This window comes from Ostrea edulis, chromosome 10, assembly GCF_947568905.1.
Source record: "Ostrea edulis chromosome 10, xbOstEdul1.1, whole genome shotgun sequence".
Classification (NCBI taxonomy): Eukaryota; Metazoa; Mollusca; class Bivalvia; order Ostreida; family Ostreidae; genus Ostrea; species Ostrea edulis.
In genome coordinates this window covers 1,475,377-1,494,021 of record NC_079173.1, presented here as the reverse complement: position 1 = coordinate 1,494,021, position 18,645 = coordinate 1,475,377, and the positions used below count along the sequence as shown (strand labels likewise).

Genomic DNA, 18,645 nt, shown 5'->3' with positions numbered 1-18,645 from the left:
CTCTTACTAACTACACTATACATTAACTCTTACTAACTACACTATACATTAACTCTTACTAACTACACTATACATTAACCCTTACTAACTACACTATACATTAACTCTTACTAACTACACTATACATTAACCCTTACTAACTACACTATACATTAACTCTTACTAACTACACTATACATTAACTCTTACTAACTACACTATACATTAACCCTTACATAAAGCACTAACTACACTATGCATTAACCCTTACCTATTGGGAATGCAAAATGATACACGAACAAAAAGATACATATGAACTATGATATTCCTCATATCAAACTCACCCGCTACCGTCGCCATCCACACTAACACGTAGGAAATGACGCCTAACCACGTGATTGAGATCAGAAAGGTGAGGGGATAGGTCTTACGCCATTTCCCTGGTCGTCTGCAGTCTGGTATTGTGACGTAGAACATGAAAATCATTGGAAGCATCATCACCCAAAACACGCGTAAGATCCACGAGTCCGGGACATCCCACGGGGATTCCTGTTCTTTTGCTGAAATGGAAATACTTTTAATGAATTTTAGATACTGCAATGCTTCCAGGCATCAGACGCCGGCCTCATAAAACTCAGTATCATGACATTAGAAATTGACAATACTCTCAGATACCAGCCTGATAGAACTCAGTATTATGACATTAGAAATTGACAATACTCTCAGATACCAGCCTGATAAAACTCAGTATTATGACATTAGAAATTAACAATACTCTCAGATACCAGACGCCCGCCTGAAAAACTCAGTACCATGACATTAGAAATTGACAATACTCTCATACACCAGACGCCGGCCTGATAAAACTCAGTATCATGGCATTAGAAATTGAAGCTGTAAATTCGCGGTGTTGAAAAATGAACGCTTCCATTCGTAAACAACGCTGACAGATATCTAGAATAGCACTGACATATATCTAGAGGAGCACTGACAGATATCTAGAGGAGCACTGACATATATCTAGAGGAGCACTGACATATATCTAGAGGAACACTGCAGATAACGTTCATCAAACGTACCTTTCTGATGGCCAGGGCTGTCGACAACCGTATCATCATTACTCTCTTGTTTCACTTTCTCTATTTCAGTCTCTATTTTCGTTTTCTCGGATTCCACATCTTTCTGTCCTGACTGCTCAGCAATCGAATTACTCACGCCAGTCTGTATGTATCTCTGTTTTACAGATGTTAGTTCGATCTGACTGTCTCCCGCGCCGGGGTGCTTTGTTTGATCCTGTTCTAAGTTTCCCTTGGTGATTTTGTTTAGTATTCTGTAGAAAGTGTTCTCTAATCTGGAGTTGAAGACCATCATCACGATATACAGAACGTACATCAGAGACAACAGCAGACTCTCATACCTGAAACAAAGCTCTAGTTAAGAAAAAATAAATTGTATTTGCATGACTTCACTGATAGGTGGAACTCAGACCACGTGATTTGAATACACCATGCCAGGGAAATCACGTCACCATAGTGACTGTACTCTCTTTACTGGGTATGACGTCATAGTGACTGTACTCTCTTTAGTGGGTATGACGTCATAGTGACTGTACTCTCTTTACTGGGTATGACGTCATAGTGACTGTACTCTCTTTACTGGGTATGACGTCATAGTGACTGTACTCTCTTTACTGGGTATGACGTCATAGTGACTGTACTCTCTTTACTGGGTATGACGTCATACTGACTGTACTCTCTTTACTGGGTATGACGTTATACTAAGTTGAAAGGTGAAGATAACGAACGTTTATCAACCCCATAACTCCTATAAGCAATATAATATAGAAGAGTTGGGCAAACACGAACTCCTGGACATACGAGAGATGGGGTCAGGTATATGAGAGGAATAAATATCCCCGGGAATTTGCCATACTCTTAATTTTGTATTCTTTATATAGGAAGCATCGCAAATTCTATGGTCGTTATAACAATCTAATCTGTCAATACAACCAATTATTGGGTCAAATGCTGTCTGACTTGTTTCATACCAATTATTCGGCCGTTCTTAGCACACTGATTGTGATTACGAATACTTCTGTTTAATTGATCAAGATATAGGGTTCACGACGTGCGTGACCTGTCAACAGGGGATGCTTACTCCTCCTAGGCGCCTGATCCCACCTCTAGTGTGTCCAGGGGTCTGTGTTTGCCCGACTATCTATTTTGTATTACTTATAGGAGTTATGAGATTGATCACTTTTCGTTATCTTCATTTTTGTTTCAATAACGAGTAAAGCGGGTTTTTTTTAATTCAATTCATACTAACTAGTAAATCGGAGAGTTTTACTGAATTATACTGACCAGTAAATCTGGTTGTCATACATGGCGATGATGAGAGCTATCACAGAAACACTGTAGGCAATACAATCACGTAACACGGGATACCATGTTAGATGTACAACCTACAAGTAATACAATAATAATCTATATTCACCTACAATGTATCATACAATAATAATCTATATTCACCTACAATGCATCATACAATAATAATCTATATTCACCTACAATGCATCATACAATAATAATCAATATTCACCTACAAAGTACCGTACAATAATAATCTATATTCACCTACAATGCATCATACAATAATAATCTATATTCACCTACAATGCATCATACAATAATAATCAATATTCACCTACAAAGTACCGTACAATAATAATCTATATTCACCTACAATGTATCATACAATAATAATCTATATTCACCTACAATGTATCATACAATAATAATCTATATTCACCTACAATGCATCATACAATAATAATCTATATTCACCTACAATGTATCATACAATAATAATCTATATTCACCTACAAAGTACCGTACAATAATAATCTATATTCACCTACAATGTATCATACAATAATAATCTATATTCACCTACAAAGTACCGTACAATAATAATCTATATTCACCTACAAAGTACCGTACAATAATAATCTATATTCACCTACAAAGTACCGTACAATAATAATCCATATTCACCTACAATGTATCATACAATAATAATCTATATTCACCTACAATGTATCATACAATAATAATCAATATTCACCTACAATGTATCATACAATAATAATCAATATTCACCTACAATGCATCATACAATAATAATCTATATTCACCTACAATGCATCATACAATAATAATCTATATTCACCTACAATGTATCATACAATAATAATCTATAATCACCTACAAAGTACCACATAATAATAATCTTTATTATATAATTGAATAATTCCTAGCTCTCTAATTGGTCGAGATCCAACGATGTAGAAATCATGCTACGTTATGTTTACCTACACGTGACCTTCCAGGTGAACATAAGGGATTATTTTTCCACATAGGACCAAAAATAGGTCGTTGAAACTTACAATTATACAATTAAAGCAAATAACAATCTTGAAGGGTTTTTTAATCATTTAATCATATAATAGAACAATTATTGCTGTTTTTGAGGTCAATACGATGATTTAGCCACCTTCGGGCTCGGTGAATATTGTACTCCTCAGGTGTCTAAATCATCGTATTGACCTCAAAAACAGCAATGATTGTATCATATTCATCTACAAAGTACACCACAATAATAATCTATATTCACCTACAAAGTACCGTACAATAATAATCTATATTCACCTACAAAGTACCGTACAATAATAATCTATATTCACCTACAAAGTACCGTACAATAATAATCCATATTCACTTATAAAGTACACACAATGATAATCTATATTCACCTCATGGCCTAACCCAACAACTCAATTTCCATTCAAATTCATTCCTTTTAAAGCAAATCCAGAAGTACATCTAAAAAATGCGGTCAATGTAATTCTACACCAATTTTTCAATGTTCATTTTTTAGAACTCAAATTCAAGCAAAATTAGACTAACCATTCCGGTAAAGAGGCCACAGATTGCAACTACAAACAAAACGTTGAAAACGGCTGTTCCGACGATTGTTCCCACTCCTACGTCACTCTCCGCAATGAAAACGCCTAAACGTTAAAACAAAGCAACATTGGCCTGCATTCTGACAGAGCATTAGATCTATATTCACTCAATTATTTTTTTTTAAAACAACACCCCTTAGTCTGAATGTCTCGATAGAAAGATATTAGTGATTAGTTAATTGGGATTTAATGTCCCCTCGAGAATTTTTCACATCTGTAGAAACGTCATCAGCCTTAGGTCACAGTTACAGTGACATCATCACCTTTAGCAGACGGCTCTCTGTAAGTTTCTTCAATTCTTCTTCAAATAAAATATATATAAGAATAAGCAGACTTTAAGCAGGTGTAGCAGGAAGTACAGGAATATACAGATTTTATATTGCTTTTTCTTTGTTCGCATTTGGTGAACATTGTATTACATGAAAGGCGAAAATAGAGAACAGTGATCGATTTCATAACTCCTATAAAGGTGAATATAACGAACAGTGATCAATCTCATAACTCCTATAAAGGTGAAGATAACGAACAGTGAACAATCTCATAACTCCTATAAAGGTGAAGGTAACGAACAGTGGACAATCTCATAACTCCTATAAAGGTGAAGATAACGAACAGTGACCAATCTCATAACTCCTATAAAGGTGAAGATAACGAACAGTGATCAATCTCATAACTCCTATAAAGGTGAAGATAACGAACAGTGATCAATCTCATAACTCCTATAAAGGTGAAGGTAACGAACAGTGATCAATCTCATAACTCCTATAAAGGTGAAGATAACGAACAGTGATCAATCTCATAACTCCTATAAAGGTGAAGATAACGAACAGTGATCAATCTCATAACTCCTATAAAGGTGAAGATAACGAACAGTGATCAATCTCATAACTCCTATAAAGGTGAAGATAACGAACAGTGATCAATCTCATAACTCCTATAAAGGTGAGTTATGAGATCAGGTGCCTAGGAGGAATAAGCATCCCCTGTTGACCGGTCACACCCGCTGTAAGCCATTTATCTTTATCTCTTGTCCACCTGTAAACGCATGACCTCACTAACAACAGGAACCATTATGAAGTTTTATTCTTAAAGTTCAGATGGTATTAGATATGTCCTCCAGAAATCCAGTATTTACTGTATGTGATCAGTGACAGTTCACCCCCAAACTCACAGCTTTAGCCGAATCACCCAGAAACCATCTCAACAGTACCTAACCACGTGACCTTGTACATATAATCACGCAACCTAAACAAATGGGGTTTTCGTGTGACGCACGGATGGATATAGGTTAGTTACTCCCCCCCCCCCACCCCGGCTATTGATACACAATTTACACAGTCTGACGAGGAACTAACCAGCGCAATACGCCCATTGTTCAATCCATGCCTATGAAACACAGACAGATCTCTTAACAACAATTAAAAAGTATTAACATGACATATAAAGACCGCGATCATTCCTCATTCATAAAGGAAATGCGTTGTGGGATATAACTTCACTTAGGAGTGAGATATAATTTCACTTAAGCGTGAGATATAATTTCTCTTAATTTGTTTGTTACCGATAGCCCCCCCCCCCTTTTTTTTTTTTTTTTACCTATAACTGTCGTAAAAAACTCCGAGGCTGAACTTCCGGCGGCCATGAACGTTGCACCAGCGACATCTTCTCTAAGATGGAGCTCTATGGGTAAAAAAAAAGATTTTCTCAAAAAGCAGAATTCCTCAAAGCTTTCAGCGATATTTGAAACGGTCAAAATTAGCTGAATACACTGAGGTTTGAGAAAGTTCAACAAGCATTAACGAACGGATTGTAACGAATTTCGTAACGTATTTCATAAACACAAGAAAGCAAAACTCAATGAAATAAGACGTAGAGATCAAGGGAACAGTGAAATTGTTCACAAACATCCATCTTACCGTCGCCGGTAAAATTCAGTTTGCGACCGTTAAATCAACATTATCAGACGCAAATGACAAATGAGAAGATACTGATTCCCTAAATCATTTTCCAATTCATATCTTTGACCCATTTGAGGAATTATGGATTTAAGTAATAGATTTACACGTGTATGCTATACGTAACTAACTGAATACAAAATCTGGGAAAATAACTATCTTCTCATTTATTATTTGCGATCGTTAAAGCTTATGTATTTTGTTTGACTTTTATTTCGTCAAGTCTTGCATTTTTGTAATATGGTAGATCGATTGATGCGATACAAAATTTTACGTTTGATGCTGTTTTTACGTCATTCTATTATTATGGCGTCAGATTGAAAAGCTTTCCGTCTTGCTAATCCTAGTCTAACTACCTTAAACATCAATGCATTAGCCAATCAAAATGGAGATAACAAAACAGTTGCATTAAATTCTATCTTTATATCAACAAAACTAGAATTTTTAATTCGTTGAGTCGATCACAATATTCTACAAGAATAGAAATTGACGCCATTTGATCACGTGATCTGTACGTAACGATGATGATCATTGGATTGATACAGAGTTGGAGATCCGAAATCAACACAACAGCCTTAATCTACTCGTTGATCAATACTGTACGATGATCTAGTGCACATTCTGTTTTAAAGAAAAAATGTTTTTGAGATTTTCATCGGTGAAATATTTCTATAGAACGTTCTGCGTCGTATTTTTTAATCACGTGGTGATGTACTAAAACAATGGTATTGAAATGATACAGTGCATAGTGAAAAACAATGTGACAGATATCTGTCATAAATAGGATGGAATTCGGTTACGTAGTCTGTGGTAGAATCCTTTAAGGAGTGCTACGGCACACCAATAGTGGTCATCATTACTGTTGTACGGAGTGTAGAGAATTCTTCACTATTGTAGATACAGTAAAACATGGATACAGAGAACACACTTATAATGAATTCACACTTACAGTAAAACATGTTTACAGTGAACACATTTATAATGAACTCACGATTACAGTAAAACACGGATACAGCGAACACACTTATAATGAACTCACAATTACAGTAAAACACGGTTACAGCGAACACACTAATAATTAACTCATGATTACAGTAAAACACGGATACAGCGAACACACTTATAATGAACTCACAATTACAGTAAAACACGGTAACAGCAAACACACTTATAATGAACTCACATTTCCAGTAAAACACAGTTACAGTGAACACACTTATAATGAACTCACACGTACAGTAAAACACGGTTACAGTGAACATGCTGATAATGAACTCACGATTGCAGTAAAACACGGTTAGTGAACACACTTATAATGAATGCACACTTACAGTAAAACACGGTTAGTGAACACATTTATAATGAACTCACAATTACAGTAAAACACGGTTACAGCGAACACACTTATAATGAACTCACACTTACAGTAAAACACAGTTACAGTGAACACGTTTGTAATGAAATGACACTTACAGTAAAACACGGTTACAGAGAACACACTTACAATGAACTCACGATTACAGTAAAACACGGTTAGTGAACACACTTATAATGAATTCACACTTACAGTAAAACACGGTTAGTGAACACATTTATAATGAACTCACACTTACAGTAAAACACGGTTACAGCGAACACACTTATAATGAACTCACACTTACAGTAAAACACGGTTATAGTGAATACACTTATAACGAACTCACACATACAGTAAAATATGGTTACAGCGAACACACTTATAATGAACTCACGATTACAGTAAAACACGGTTACAGTGAACACACTTATAATGAATTCACACTTACAGTAAAACACGGTTACAGCAAACACACTTATGATGAACTCACACTTACAGTAAAACACGGTTATAGTGAATACACTTATAACGAACTCAAGATTACAGTAAAACACCGTCACAGCAAACACACTTATAATGTATTTACAGCTTACAACAAATATATTTTCATTATTTGAAGGTTTAAGACATGCTATAAATCCACTGCAAATATATCAAAGAATTACAATTACAGTAAAACACAGTTACAGCGAACACACTTATAATGAACTCACGATTACAGTAAAACACGGTTACAGTGAACACACTTATAATGAATTCAGACTTACAGTAAAACACGGTTACAGTGAACACACTTATAATGAACTCACACTTACAGTAAAACACGGTTACAGTGAACACGCTTATAATGAACTCACGATTACAGTAAAACACGGTTACAGTGAACACACTTATAATGAACTCACACTTACAGTAAAACACAGTTACAGTGAACACACTTATAATGAATTCACACTTACAGTAAAACACGGTTACAGTGAACACACTTATAATGAACTCACACTTACAGTAAAACACGGTTACAGTGAACACGCTTATAATGAACTCACGATTACAGTAAAACACGGTTACAGTGAACACACTTATAATGAATTCACACTTACAGTAAAACACGGTTACAGTGAACACACTTATAATGAATTCACACTTACAGTAAAACACGGTTACAGAAAACACACTTATAATGAATTCACACTTACAGTAAAACACGGTTACAGTGAACACACTTATAATGAATTCACACTTACAGTAAAACACGGTTACAGTGAACACGCTTATAATGAATTCACACTTACAGTAAAACACGGTTACAGTGAACACACTTATAATGAACTCACAATTACAGTAAAACACGGTTACAGTGAACACACTTATAATGAATTCACACTTACAGTAAAACACGGTTACAGAGAACACACTTATAATGAATTCACACTTACAGTAAAACACGGTTACAGTGAACACGCTTATAATGAACTCAAACTTACAGTAAAACACGGTTACAGAGAACACACTTATAATGAACTCACAATTACAGTAAAACACGGTTACAGTGAACACACTTATAATGAATTCACACTTACAGTAAAACACGGTTACAGTGAACCCACTTATAATGAACTCATGATTACAGTAGAACATTGTTACAGTAAAAATAGTAATAAGACATGATTACAGCAAACACACGTATAAAGAAGTTACGCTTACAGCAAAGTAATTGCCATTGTCTTTAGCTTTAAACCATTATATATATTCCTTGTTTATAACGAAATACGTTTATAACGAATCAAGATAACTTGTCACAAGCACTTCGCTATAAGCGTGTTGTACTGAATCATTATCTCCTTACATCGGATGTTCCATCCTTTGAATACTCTGAAATTACCGGCACAGATGACCTCTAGAGATGCGCAGAAGTAGTCGTCACACACGATGGACAACGCCCCCAGTGTGTATAGAACCAGTAGGATGTGTACGACCACGCCCCCCGCCTGGGTCTGCTCCAGGGTCAGAAAGTTTCCCGGGAATTCATCTATAGCTCGCTCCGTGCACGTTTCATTGCTGTCATCCTCGCCTTCTGTGTCTTTAAAAACAGGTAAAAGTTATTCAAGGTGTTATAGTTTGGAACACTTCTAGTATACCGTTCCTTAATTATGATGATAAAATAAGTGCCTCCGAAGTATTTATATACGATCATGTGAGCGATCGGTAAAGTTGTTAAAACGACAAAAAGTCCGTTATATTCAATATGCTTTTGCCATGAAAAACTTAAAAATATGTCGTTTTTATTTGACAACAACCCACAATGACATCACAATGCTACACGAAGCAATACCGTTGTCGTCACAATATAGATCTGAACAATTACACCTTTCAGCATTCCATGCTTTTCCAGTCTATTGAAAGCCGCACTCAGAGTTCTAAGAAATGGGATATTATAAGGGCACGTTTAAATTTCGCATCAAAACTTGATATGTGTAAACGTTCAATGTTTATTTATTTATCTATTTTTAACATCAAAATGATTATGATAATACGCAGAAATGTGCATTTTCATTACAAAGTGTTAAAACGTGCTAAGCTGATCAAAACCCTGGTTTAACAGGTGAAGATAACGAACAGTGATCAATCTCATAACTCCTATAAAGGTGAAGATAACCAACAGTGATCAGTCTCATAACTCCTATAAAGGTGAAGATAACGAACAGTGATCAATCTCATAACTCCTATAAAGGTGAAGATAACGAACAGTGATCAATCTCATAACTCCTATAAAGGTGAAGATAACGAACAATGACCAATCTCATAACTCCTATAAAGGTGAAGATAACCAACAGTGATATATCCCATAACTCCTATAAAGGTGAACATAACGAACAGTGATCAATCTCATAACTCCTATAAAGGTGAACATAACGAACAGTGACCAATCTCATAACTCCTATAAAGGTGAAGATAACGAACAGTGGACAATCTCATAACTCCTATAAAGGTGAAGATAACGAGCAGTGATCGATCTCATAACTCCTATAAAGGTGAAGATAACGAACAGTTATCAATCTCATAATACAAAATTCAGAGTAGGCCAAACCATGGACTCCTGCACCAGGTGCCCTGGACACACCAGAGGTATGATTAGGTGCCCTGGACACACCAGAGGTAGGATCAGGTCCCTAAGAGGAGTAAGCATCATCTGCCGACTGGTCACACCCGCCGTGACCCTTATATATCTATCAGGTAAACTGAGTGATCCGTTGTCAAAATTAGTTTGTAAAGAACGGCCATTTCATTCACTCACGGATGAGACGCCGTATCATCCTGGATTATCAATCCGTGATGGTGCTTGACAATCCGTCATCACCGTGTACAAACCGTATATGCATTCGGCGTCGTCCGTGACCATCCGGATTGGTAAAGCCAAACCGGAAAAAAGATTAAGCAATCCTCCGTACTGATCCACGTAGGCATCGTGTACCTCCGTTTATTAATCGAGAGGTCCGTGTATCAACCGAGAAGTATATGTACCAACTGAGAGGTCCGCATATCAACCGAGAGGTCCATGTATCTACTGAGAAGTCCGTATATCAACCGAGAGGTCCATGTATCTACTGAGAAGTCCGTATATTAATCGAGAGGTCCATGTATAAACCGAGAGGTCAATGTATCCACCGAGAGGTCCGTTTATCTACTGAGAAGTCTGTATATCAACCGAGAGGTCCATGTATCAACCGAGAGGTCCATGTATCAACCGAGAGGTCCGTATATCAACCGATAAGTTCATGTATCAACCGAAAGGTCTGTATATCAACCGAGAGGTCCATGTATCTACTGAGAAGTCCGTATATCAACCGAAAGGTCCATGTATCTACTGAGAAGTCCGTATATCAACCGAGAGGTCCATATATTTACTGAGAAGTCCGTATATCAACCGAGAAGTCCGTGTATCTACTGAGAAGTTCGTATATCAACCGAGAGGTCCGTGTATCTACTGAGAAGTCCGTGTATTAACCGAGAGGTCCGTGTATCAACTGAGAGGTCCATGTATCTACTGAGAAGTCCGTATATCAAACGAGAGGTCCGTGTATCAACCGAAAGGTCCATGTATCAACTGAGAGGTCTGTGTATCAACCGAGAGGTCCATGTATCTACTGAGAAGTCCTTATATCAACCGAGAGATCCGTGTATCTACTGAGAAATCCGTATATCAACCGAGAGGTCCGTGTATCTACTGAGAAGTCCGTGTATCAACCAAGAGGTCCGTGTATCAACCAAGAGGTCCGTATATCAACTGAGCGGTCCATGTATTTACTGAGAAGTCCGTATATCAAACGAGAGGTCCGTGTATCAACCTAGAGGTCCATGAATCAACTGAGAGGTCCGTGTATCAACCTAGAGGTCCATGTATCTACTGAGAAGTCCGTACATCAACCGAGAGGTCCATGTATCTACTGAGAAGTCCGTATATCAACCGAGAGGTCCATGTATCTACTGAGAAGTTCGTATATCAACCGAGAGGTCCATGTATCAACTGAGAGGTCCGTGTATCAACCGAGAGGTCCATGTATCTACTGAGAAGTCCGTATATCAACCGAGAGGTCCATGTATCTACTGAGAATTTCGTATATCAACCGAGAAGTATATGTACCAACTGAGAGGTCCATGTAGCAACCAAGAGGTCCATGTATCTACTGAGAAGTCCGTATATCAACCGAAAGGTCCATGTATCTACTGAGAAGTCCGTATATCAACCGAGAGGTCCATGTATCTACTGAGAAGTCCGTATATCAACCGAGAGGTCCATGTATCAACCGAGAGGTCCATGTAGCAACCGAGAAGTTCGTGTATCAACCGAGAGGTCCATGTATCTACTGAGAAGTCCGTATATCAACCGAGAGGTCCATGTATCTACTGAGAGGTCCGTATATCAACCGAGAGGTCCATGTATCTACTGAGAAGTCCGTATATCAACCGAGAGGTCCATGTATCTACTGAGAATTCCGTATATCAACCGAGAGGTCCATGTATCAACTGAGAGGTCCGTGTATCAACCGAGAGGTCCATGTATCTACTGAGAAGTCTGTATATCAACCGAGATGTCCGTGTATCAACCAAGAAGTCCGTGTATCAACCGAGAGGTCCATGTATCTACTGAGAAGTCCGTATATCAACCGAGAGGTCCATGTATCTACTGAGAATTCCGTATATCAACCGAGAGGTCCATGTATCAACTGAGAGGTCCGTGTATCAACCGAGAGGTCCATGTATCTACTGAGAAGTCCGTATATCAACCGAGAGGTCCATGTATCTACTGAGAAGTCCGTATATCAACCGAGAGGTCCATATATTTACTGAGAAGTCCGTATATCAACCGAGAAGTCCGTGTATCTACTGAGAAGTTCGTATATCAACCGAGAGGTCCGTGTATCTACTGAGAAGTCCGTGTATTAACCGAGAGGTCCGTGTATCAACTGAGAGGTCCATGTATCTACTGAGAAGTCCGTATATCAAACGAGAGGTCCGTGTATCAACCGAAAGGTCCATGTATCAACTGAGAGGTCTGTGTATCAACCGAGAGGTCCATGTATCTACTGAGAAGTCCTTATATCAACCGAGAGATCCGTGTATCTACTGAGAAGTCCGTGTATTAACCGAGAGGTCCGTGTATCAACCGAGAGGTCCATGTATCTACTGAGAAGTCCGTATATCAACCGAGAGGTCCATGTATCTACTGAGAATTTCGTATATCAACCGAGAAGTATATGTACCAACTGAGAGGTCCATGTAGCAACCAAGAGGTCCATGTATCTACTGAGAAGTCCGTATATCAACCGAAAGGTCCATGTATCTACTGAGAAGTCCGTATATCAACCGAGAGGTCCATGTATCTACTGAGAAGTCCGTATATCAACCGAGAGGTCCATGTATCAACCGAGAGGTCCATGTAGCAACCGAGAAGTTCGTGTATCAACCGAGAGGTCCATGTATCTACTGAGAAGTCCGTATATCAACCGAGAGGTCCATGTATCTACTGAGAGGTCCGTATATCAACCGAGAGGTCCATGTATCTACTGAGAAGTCCGTATATCAACCGAGAGGTCCATGTATCTACTGAGAATTCCGTATATCAACCGAGAGGTCCATGTATCAACTGAGAGGTCCGTGTATCAACCGAGAGGTCCATGTATCTACTGAGAAGTCTGTATATCAACCGAGATGTCCGTGTATCAACCAAGAAGTCCGTGTATCAACCGAGAGGTCCATGTATCTACTGAGAAGTCCGTATATCAACCGAGAGGTCCATGTATCTACTGAGAATTCCGTATATCAACCGAGAGGTCCATGTATCAACTGAGAGGTCCGTGTATCAACCGAGAGGTCCATGTATCTACTGAGAAGTCCGTATATCAACCGAGAGGTCCATGTATCTACTGAGAAGTCCGTATATCAACCGAGAGGTCAATGTATCTACCGAGAAGTCCGTGTATCAACCTAGAGGTCCGTATATCAACCGAGAGGTCCATGTATCTACTGAGAAGTCCGTATACCAACTGAGAGGTCCTTGTATCAACCAAGAGGTCCGTATATCAACCGAGAGGTCAATGTATCAACCAAGAGGTCCGTATATCAACCGAGAGGTCAATGTATCTACCGAGAAGTCCGTGTATCAACCGAGAGGTCCGTGTATCTGCTGAGAAGTCCGTATATCAACCGAGAGGTCCGTGTATCTACTGAGAAGTCCGTATATCAACCGAGAGGTCCGTGTATCAACCAAGAAGTCCGTGTAGCCACCTAAGTAACCGTGTAAAGTCCGGGGTCATCTGTGTACGAAACTTTTCTACTGAAGAACGCCGGGCTGTGTTGAAGATCGTAGAGGCTAGCCTAGGGGCTAGGTATGGTGGCTGATTTGTGTCATTTTACTGTGTTTTGTGTTTGTTATTTTGGGGCGAAAAATACCTGATATTATTATTTTGTCGTCTTTTCGTTATTTTGGGACGAAAAGTAGCTAAATATCGTTTTGTTCTCTTTTCGCCTCGAAATAACAAAATGACGATAAAGTGTAAAATGACACAAATCAGTCGTCATATATACCCAGCCCCTAGGCTTGCCGCTACGATCTTCAACGCAGCCCGGATGTCTACGGTTTGTACACGGATTGTTCCCGGTAACTACACGGACAGTCACGATAAAAACATAAGAGAAAGACCGTAATAGTCCATGGACATCCGCGTATCTCTGTGAATGGACCAGCAGAAAGCCTGATTTTCCGTACGCTCCGTGATCACCCCGGAACCGACTGGGAGTTTTTCCGGGGACGTACGAGCAGCTACCGTGCTTTTCCGTAGGGAAACCGGCGTTTTCTGTATCTGCATCGTAACGAGACCGTATTGACTCCGGTATTACAACGTCAGAAAATCCCAAAGACGCCGGATCACTAGAATTTTGCGTCGACCGGTTCCTGATTCGTGAATGTGTGAAATTGGATTGATATGAAACACGTTAGGTAGGTGGAGGAGTAAGCATCCTCTTGGCTGGCCACACCCGCCGTGAGTCCTTTATCTTGATCAGGTCAACTGAGTTTACAGTTGTCAAAATCAGTGTGTGAAGACCGGCCTAACTATTGAAACACGTCATACAGCACTAGACATAATGACAAATCAGTGTGTGAAGACCGGCCTAACTATTGAAACACGTCATACAGCACTAGACATAATGACAAATCAGTGTGTGAAGACCGGCCTAACTATTGAAACACGTCATACAGCACTAGACATAATGACAAATCAGTGTGTGAAGACCGGCCTAACTATTGAAACACGTCATACAGCACTAGACATAATGACAAATCAGTGTGTGAAGACCGGCCTAACTATTGAAACACGTCATACAGCACTAGACATAATGACAAATTGGAATTGCAAATAAGATCATAATAACCATAGAAATGCTGACTCCAATCGATGGAAATTGTTACATCCCCCTGAACATCAACTTATGTGTCAGCAGCGTGCCTCAATTTAAAGATAGATGTGGTGGACTGATTTGTTTATCGCTACTGTTTACACTGTGGGGACTTGTGTCTGGGTAAATAACAAAACAATTGATATGTCGTCTCGACCACGTGATCTACAACGGGACAGTCTGTGGTTTGCGTGTCATTGAAGCTGTACATGCATCCTGTCTGTATGAGCGTCCTATGTGATACGATCGTTTAGAAATTAACAGTGTGTTGTTTTATTTCTCGATAAAATCAACGACCTATTCAACTTGAAATAAAACTAATATATCTATATAAATGTACCACTCGAAAATCTTTCACGCATATGGAGACATCACCATTGCCGGTTAATGGATGCAAAATCTAGGCGTATGCTCGGCGCTTACGGCCTTTGAGCAGGGAGGATGCCACACCTGCTGTGACACGGGACTTCGGTTTTTGCGATTTCATCCAATGGATCGCCCCATTTAGTTGCCTCTTACGACAAGCAAGGGGTACTGAGGACCTATTCTAACCCGGATCCCCACGGGATAATATATTTATAAAGATAAACAATTTTGAATTACAAAATATGAATGAATGGGATTTTGTTTGTTTGTGTGTGTGTGTGTGTTGTTCTAAGCGGATCCAGAAAATTGTCAATGAGGGCGCGACCGCAGTTTTTACCTTTCCCACCCATAATAGAATGGTTTGAAGATCCCAAAATGGTGAAATAGAACCATTTTTGTTTAAAATATGCAACTACAAGAGAGAGGGTTTGCCACCACGTAACCCTCTCTGGATCCGCCACTGCGATTCGAAGATTTAATGATTGATTTTTAATTTTTTTAATAACTATCTAGATGCACTTTAATTACTGCTTATGGAGTGAAAACGTGACCATGCTATACGATATGAAATACTACTATTATCTCCCTGAAGTGCAAGAAGACGCCAATGTGTTGACAAGCAGCACCAGTCGCTGACCGGCGATAACCCACTTCTGATGTCTGCGGACTGAAGTATTCCGGGGGACGACATGACAGCGTGTCAGAGTGGTGTACGATAACCCACTTCTGATGCCTGCGGACTGAAGTATTCCGGGGGACGACATGACAGCGTGTCAGACACTGATTACCAGGTGTAGGTTAAAAGGATAACTGAGGTTATACAATCCAGTGTTATCTTCTGATTACAGTGGCGGATCCAGAGCGGTGTGCGTGTTCCGAGGTTTGGAAACCCCCCCCCCCCCCACTTCGTCAAAAGATAAAAAAAAGTTTTCCGTCCGATTTTCCTATGATACCGTCATCAAACAAAAGAATGATAGGATTTGATTATGTTTTAAATTAGTAAAACAAATAGTTTCTCTCATTAAAAAGCTTTCATTTTCGTGTTTGAAATGGCGCGTAGGAATACATGTACATGAAAACAACTACACTAAATTCAAGAGGACTGTGCGTTCAGGTCAGGTAGAGTTGCTGAGCAGAATTAAATGGCGCCAAATTAAAGGAACAATGGTTGTTGTATATTGATTAACGTCCTCCTGGAGAATTTTTCACTCACATGGTGACGTCACCATTGTCGGTGAGGGGCTGCAAAATGTATACCTATGCTCTGCGCTTACAGCCTTTAAGCAGGGGGGGGGGGGGGTCTTTATCGTGCCACACCTGCTGTGACACGGGGCATCGGTTTTTGCGGTCTCATCCGAAGGACCGTCCCATTTAGTCGCCTCTTACGACAAGCAAGGGGGTACTGAGGACCTATTCTAACCCGCATCCTCACAGGTGCAATGGTTAAAATGAAGGACGAGGACAAGAGGAGAGTATAAATAGAACGGGGAAGACACATTCCAGAGAAAAGTAATCTCGTGTGCTTAGTGCAGATGAACTCACGGACCATTTTTTAAAAAAAAGAAATCACACGAATTTTTCATCCAATCTGCATCGTTGTTAAGTCATCAATTTGAAAGTTATTAAATGATATCAATTTGATAGAAACAAATGTTTAATTGATCTCAGTTTAATAGAAACAAACTTTTAAGATATTTTTGTGTTATATCAATTCTTTGCTTATTTACAGTGTAACATCAAGGTTAAATTACAAACACGTCACAGTACAAAGGTCTCTGATGAAAACAAAATCAGGTATACATTGAATTTTTGCGCTATGTTAAAAAGGGGCATTATAGCTGTCTGCGCTATGTTTAGGGGCATTAGCTGTCATTTTGTCATCAATGAAAATTGTTCTATATTATATATTTCAGTAATAACACCAGTATTTAATTATTTCAAACACTTTTAACCTCAAAACAGACATATGAATGTGTAATTTTAGTGATTAGATAATTATTGTCTTACCAGACAATAATTCTTCCCTATACATTTCTGTACGCGGTTTATTTAACGTAGTTTTATTAGGTTTCCATTGTTTTCGTACAAAACATTTATTTATTTAAGGAATGAATTTAACTTTTTTTTTATTTTATACGATATAAATTGGTTTGGGGCATTTACGCGTATAAACCGCGAGACTATAGCAAGAGTTTGATTTTTTATTTATTAGATCACTTTCTACTAAAACTATTTTTAACAAAATGAGATGAATTTGAAACTTTTCAATTTCAACAAATAATTGTATATATCCTCCAGTTTCTTTTTATATCAGATTTCTCTGGAGTGACATTCATCCTTAAAAACCCATACCTCCTGAAGATTTCCTGGAGTGGTAATCGTCCTTAAGAAGCCACACCTCCTGAAGATTTCCTGGAGTGGTAATCGTATTTAAGAAGCCACACCTCCTAAATAACTAACCTTATACTCACTGTTGTTTTGAATCTCAGTCGATGAGTTAGATCCCCTCTTGATTCTAGTAACCCCATCCAAGCCCCCAACACTGCCTGTCTGAAACCAAAGGAATGCCCCGTAACTGATGCCGAGTAGAATAGAAGCTGTGTACAGGACGCCCAGAAACGTGTATCGTATGTATCGTCGTCTGCGATTGAAATATTGTGTCTGCATTCTAAGAGGTACAAAACATTTCAAACAATTTTTGAGGATGATGTTTTATATGCACGTGTGACTGGGGTAATGAACTGGATGTAAGATTAGATAAGAGTGGTCGTGGGTATGTATGTCATATCAACCTTCAGACACTTCTTAACCTGATTCTGATCAGTCAACCTTACGTAAGTTTGGTTAATGGTCAGAAACTGAACAGTGGTCAGCGAGAAATGAAGACCGGATATACTCTTTCATGTATGAGGTCAATCCTCGGGATCGGCGAGATTTCAACGTGGTCGCCCAGCCTGGATACCCGGGCCCTCCTGCATTGATGACCTCTTCCGGTCAATACCTGG

The 18,645-nt window shown here is 38.8% G+C and overlaps 1 protein-coding gene across 1 annotated transcript in view; it reads right to left on the bottom strand.

Annotated features, from left to right (window-relative positions):
- LOC125666500 (sodium/potassium/calcium exchanger 5-like) overlaps positions 1-18,318 on the bottom strand; it is a 32,087-nt gene extending 13,769 nt beyond the window's left edge. The window contains exons 1-7 of the mRNA XM_048899660.2: positions 18,112-18,318; positions 9,201-9,398; positions 5,600-5,683; positions 3,945-4,048; positions 2,340-2,440; positions 1,059-1,396; positions 324-539 (exon numbers count right to left, since the gene is read on the bottom strand). Coding sequence (XP_048755617.2) covers positions 324-539; positions 1,059-1,396; positions 2,340-2,440; positions 3,945-4,048; positions 5,600-5,683; positions 9,201-9,398; positions 18,112-18,307 — 1,237 coding nt within the window. The 5' untranslated portion in view covers positions 18,308-18,318. The remainder of the gene's footprint in view (positions 1-323; positions 540-1,058; positions 1,397-2,339; positions 2,441-3,944; positions 4,049-5,599; positions 5,684-9,200; positions 9,399-18,111) is intronic.
- Positions 18,319-18,645: the final 327 nt, after the last annotated feature.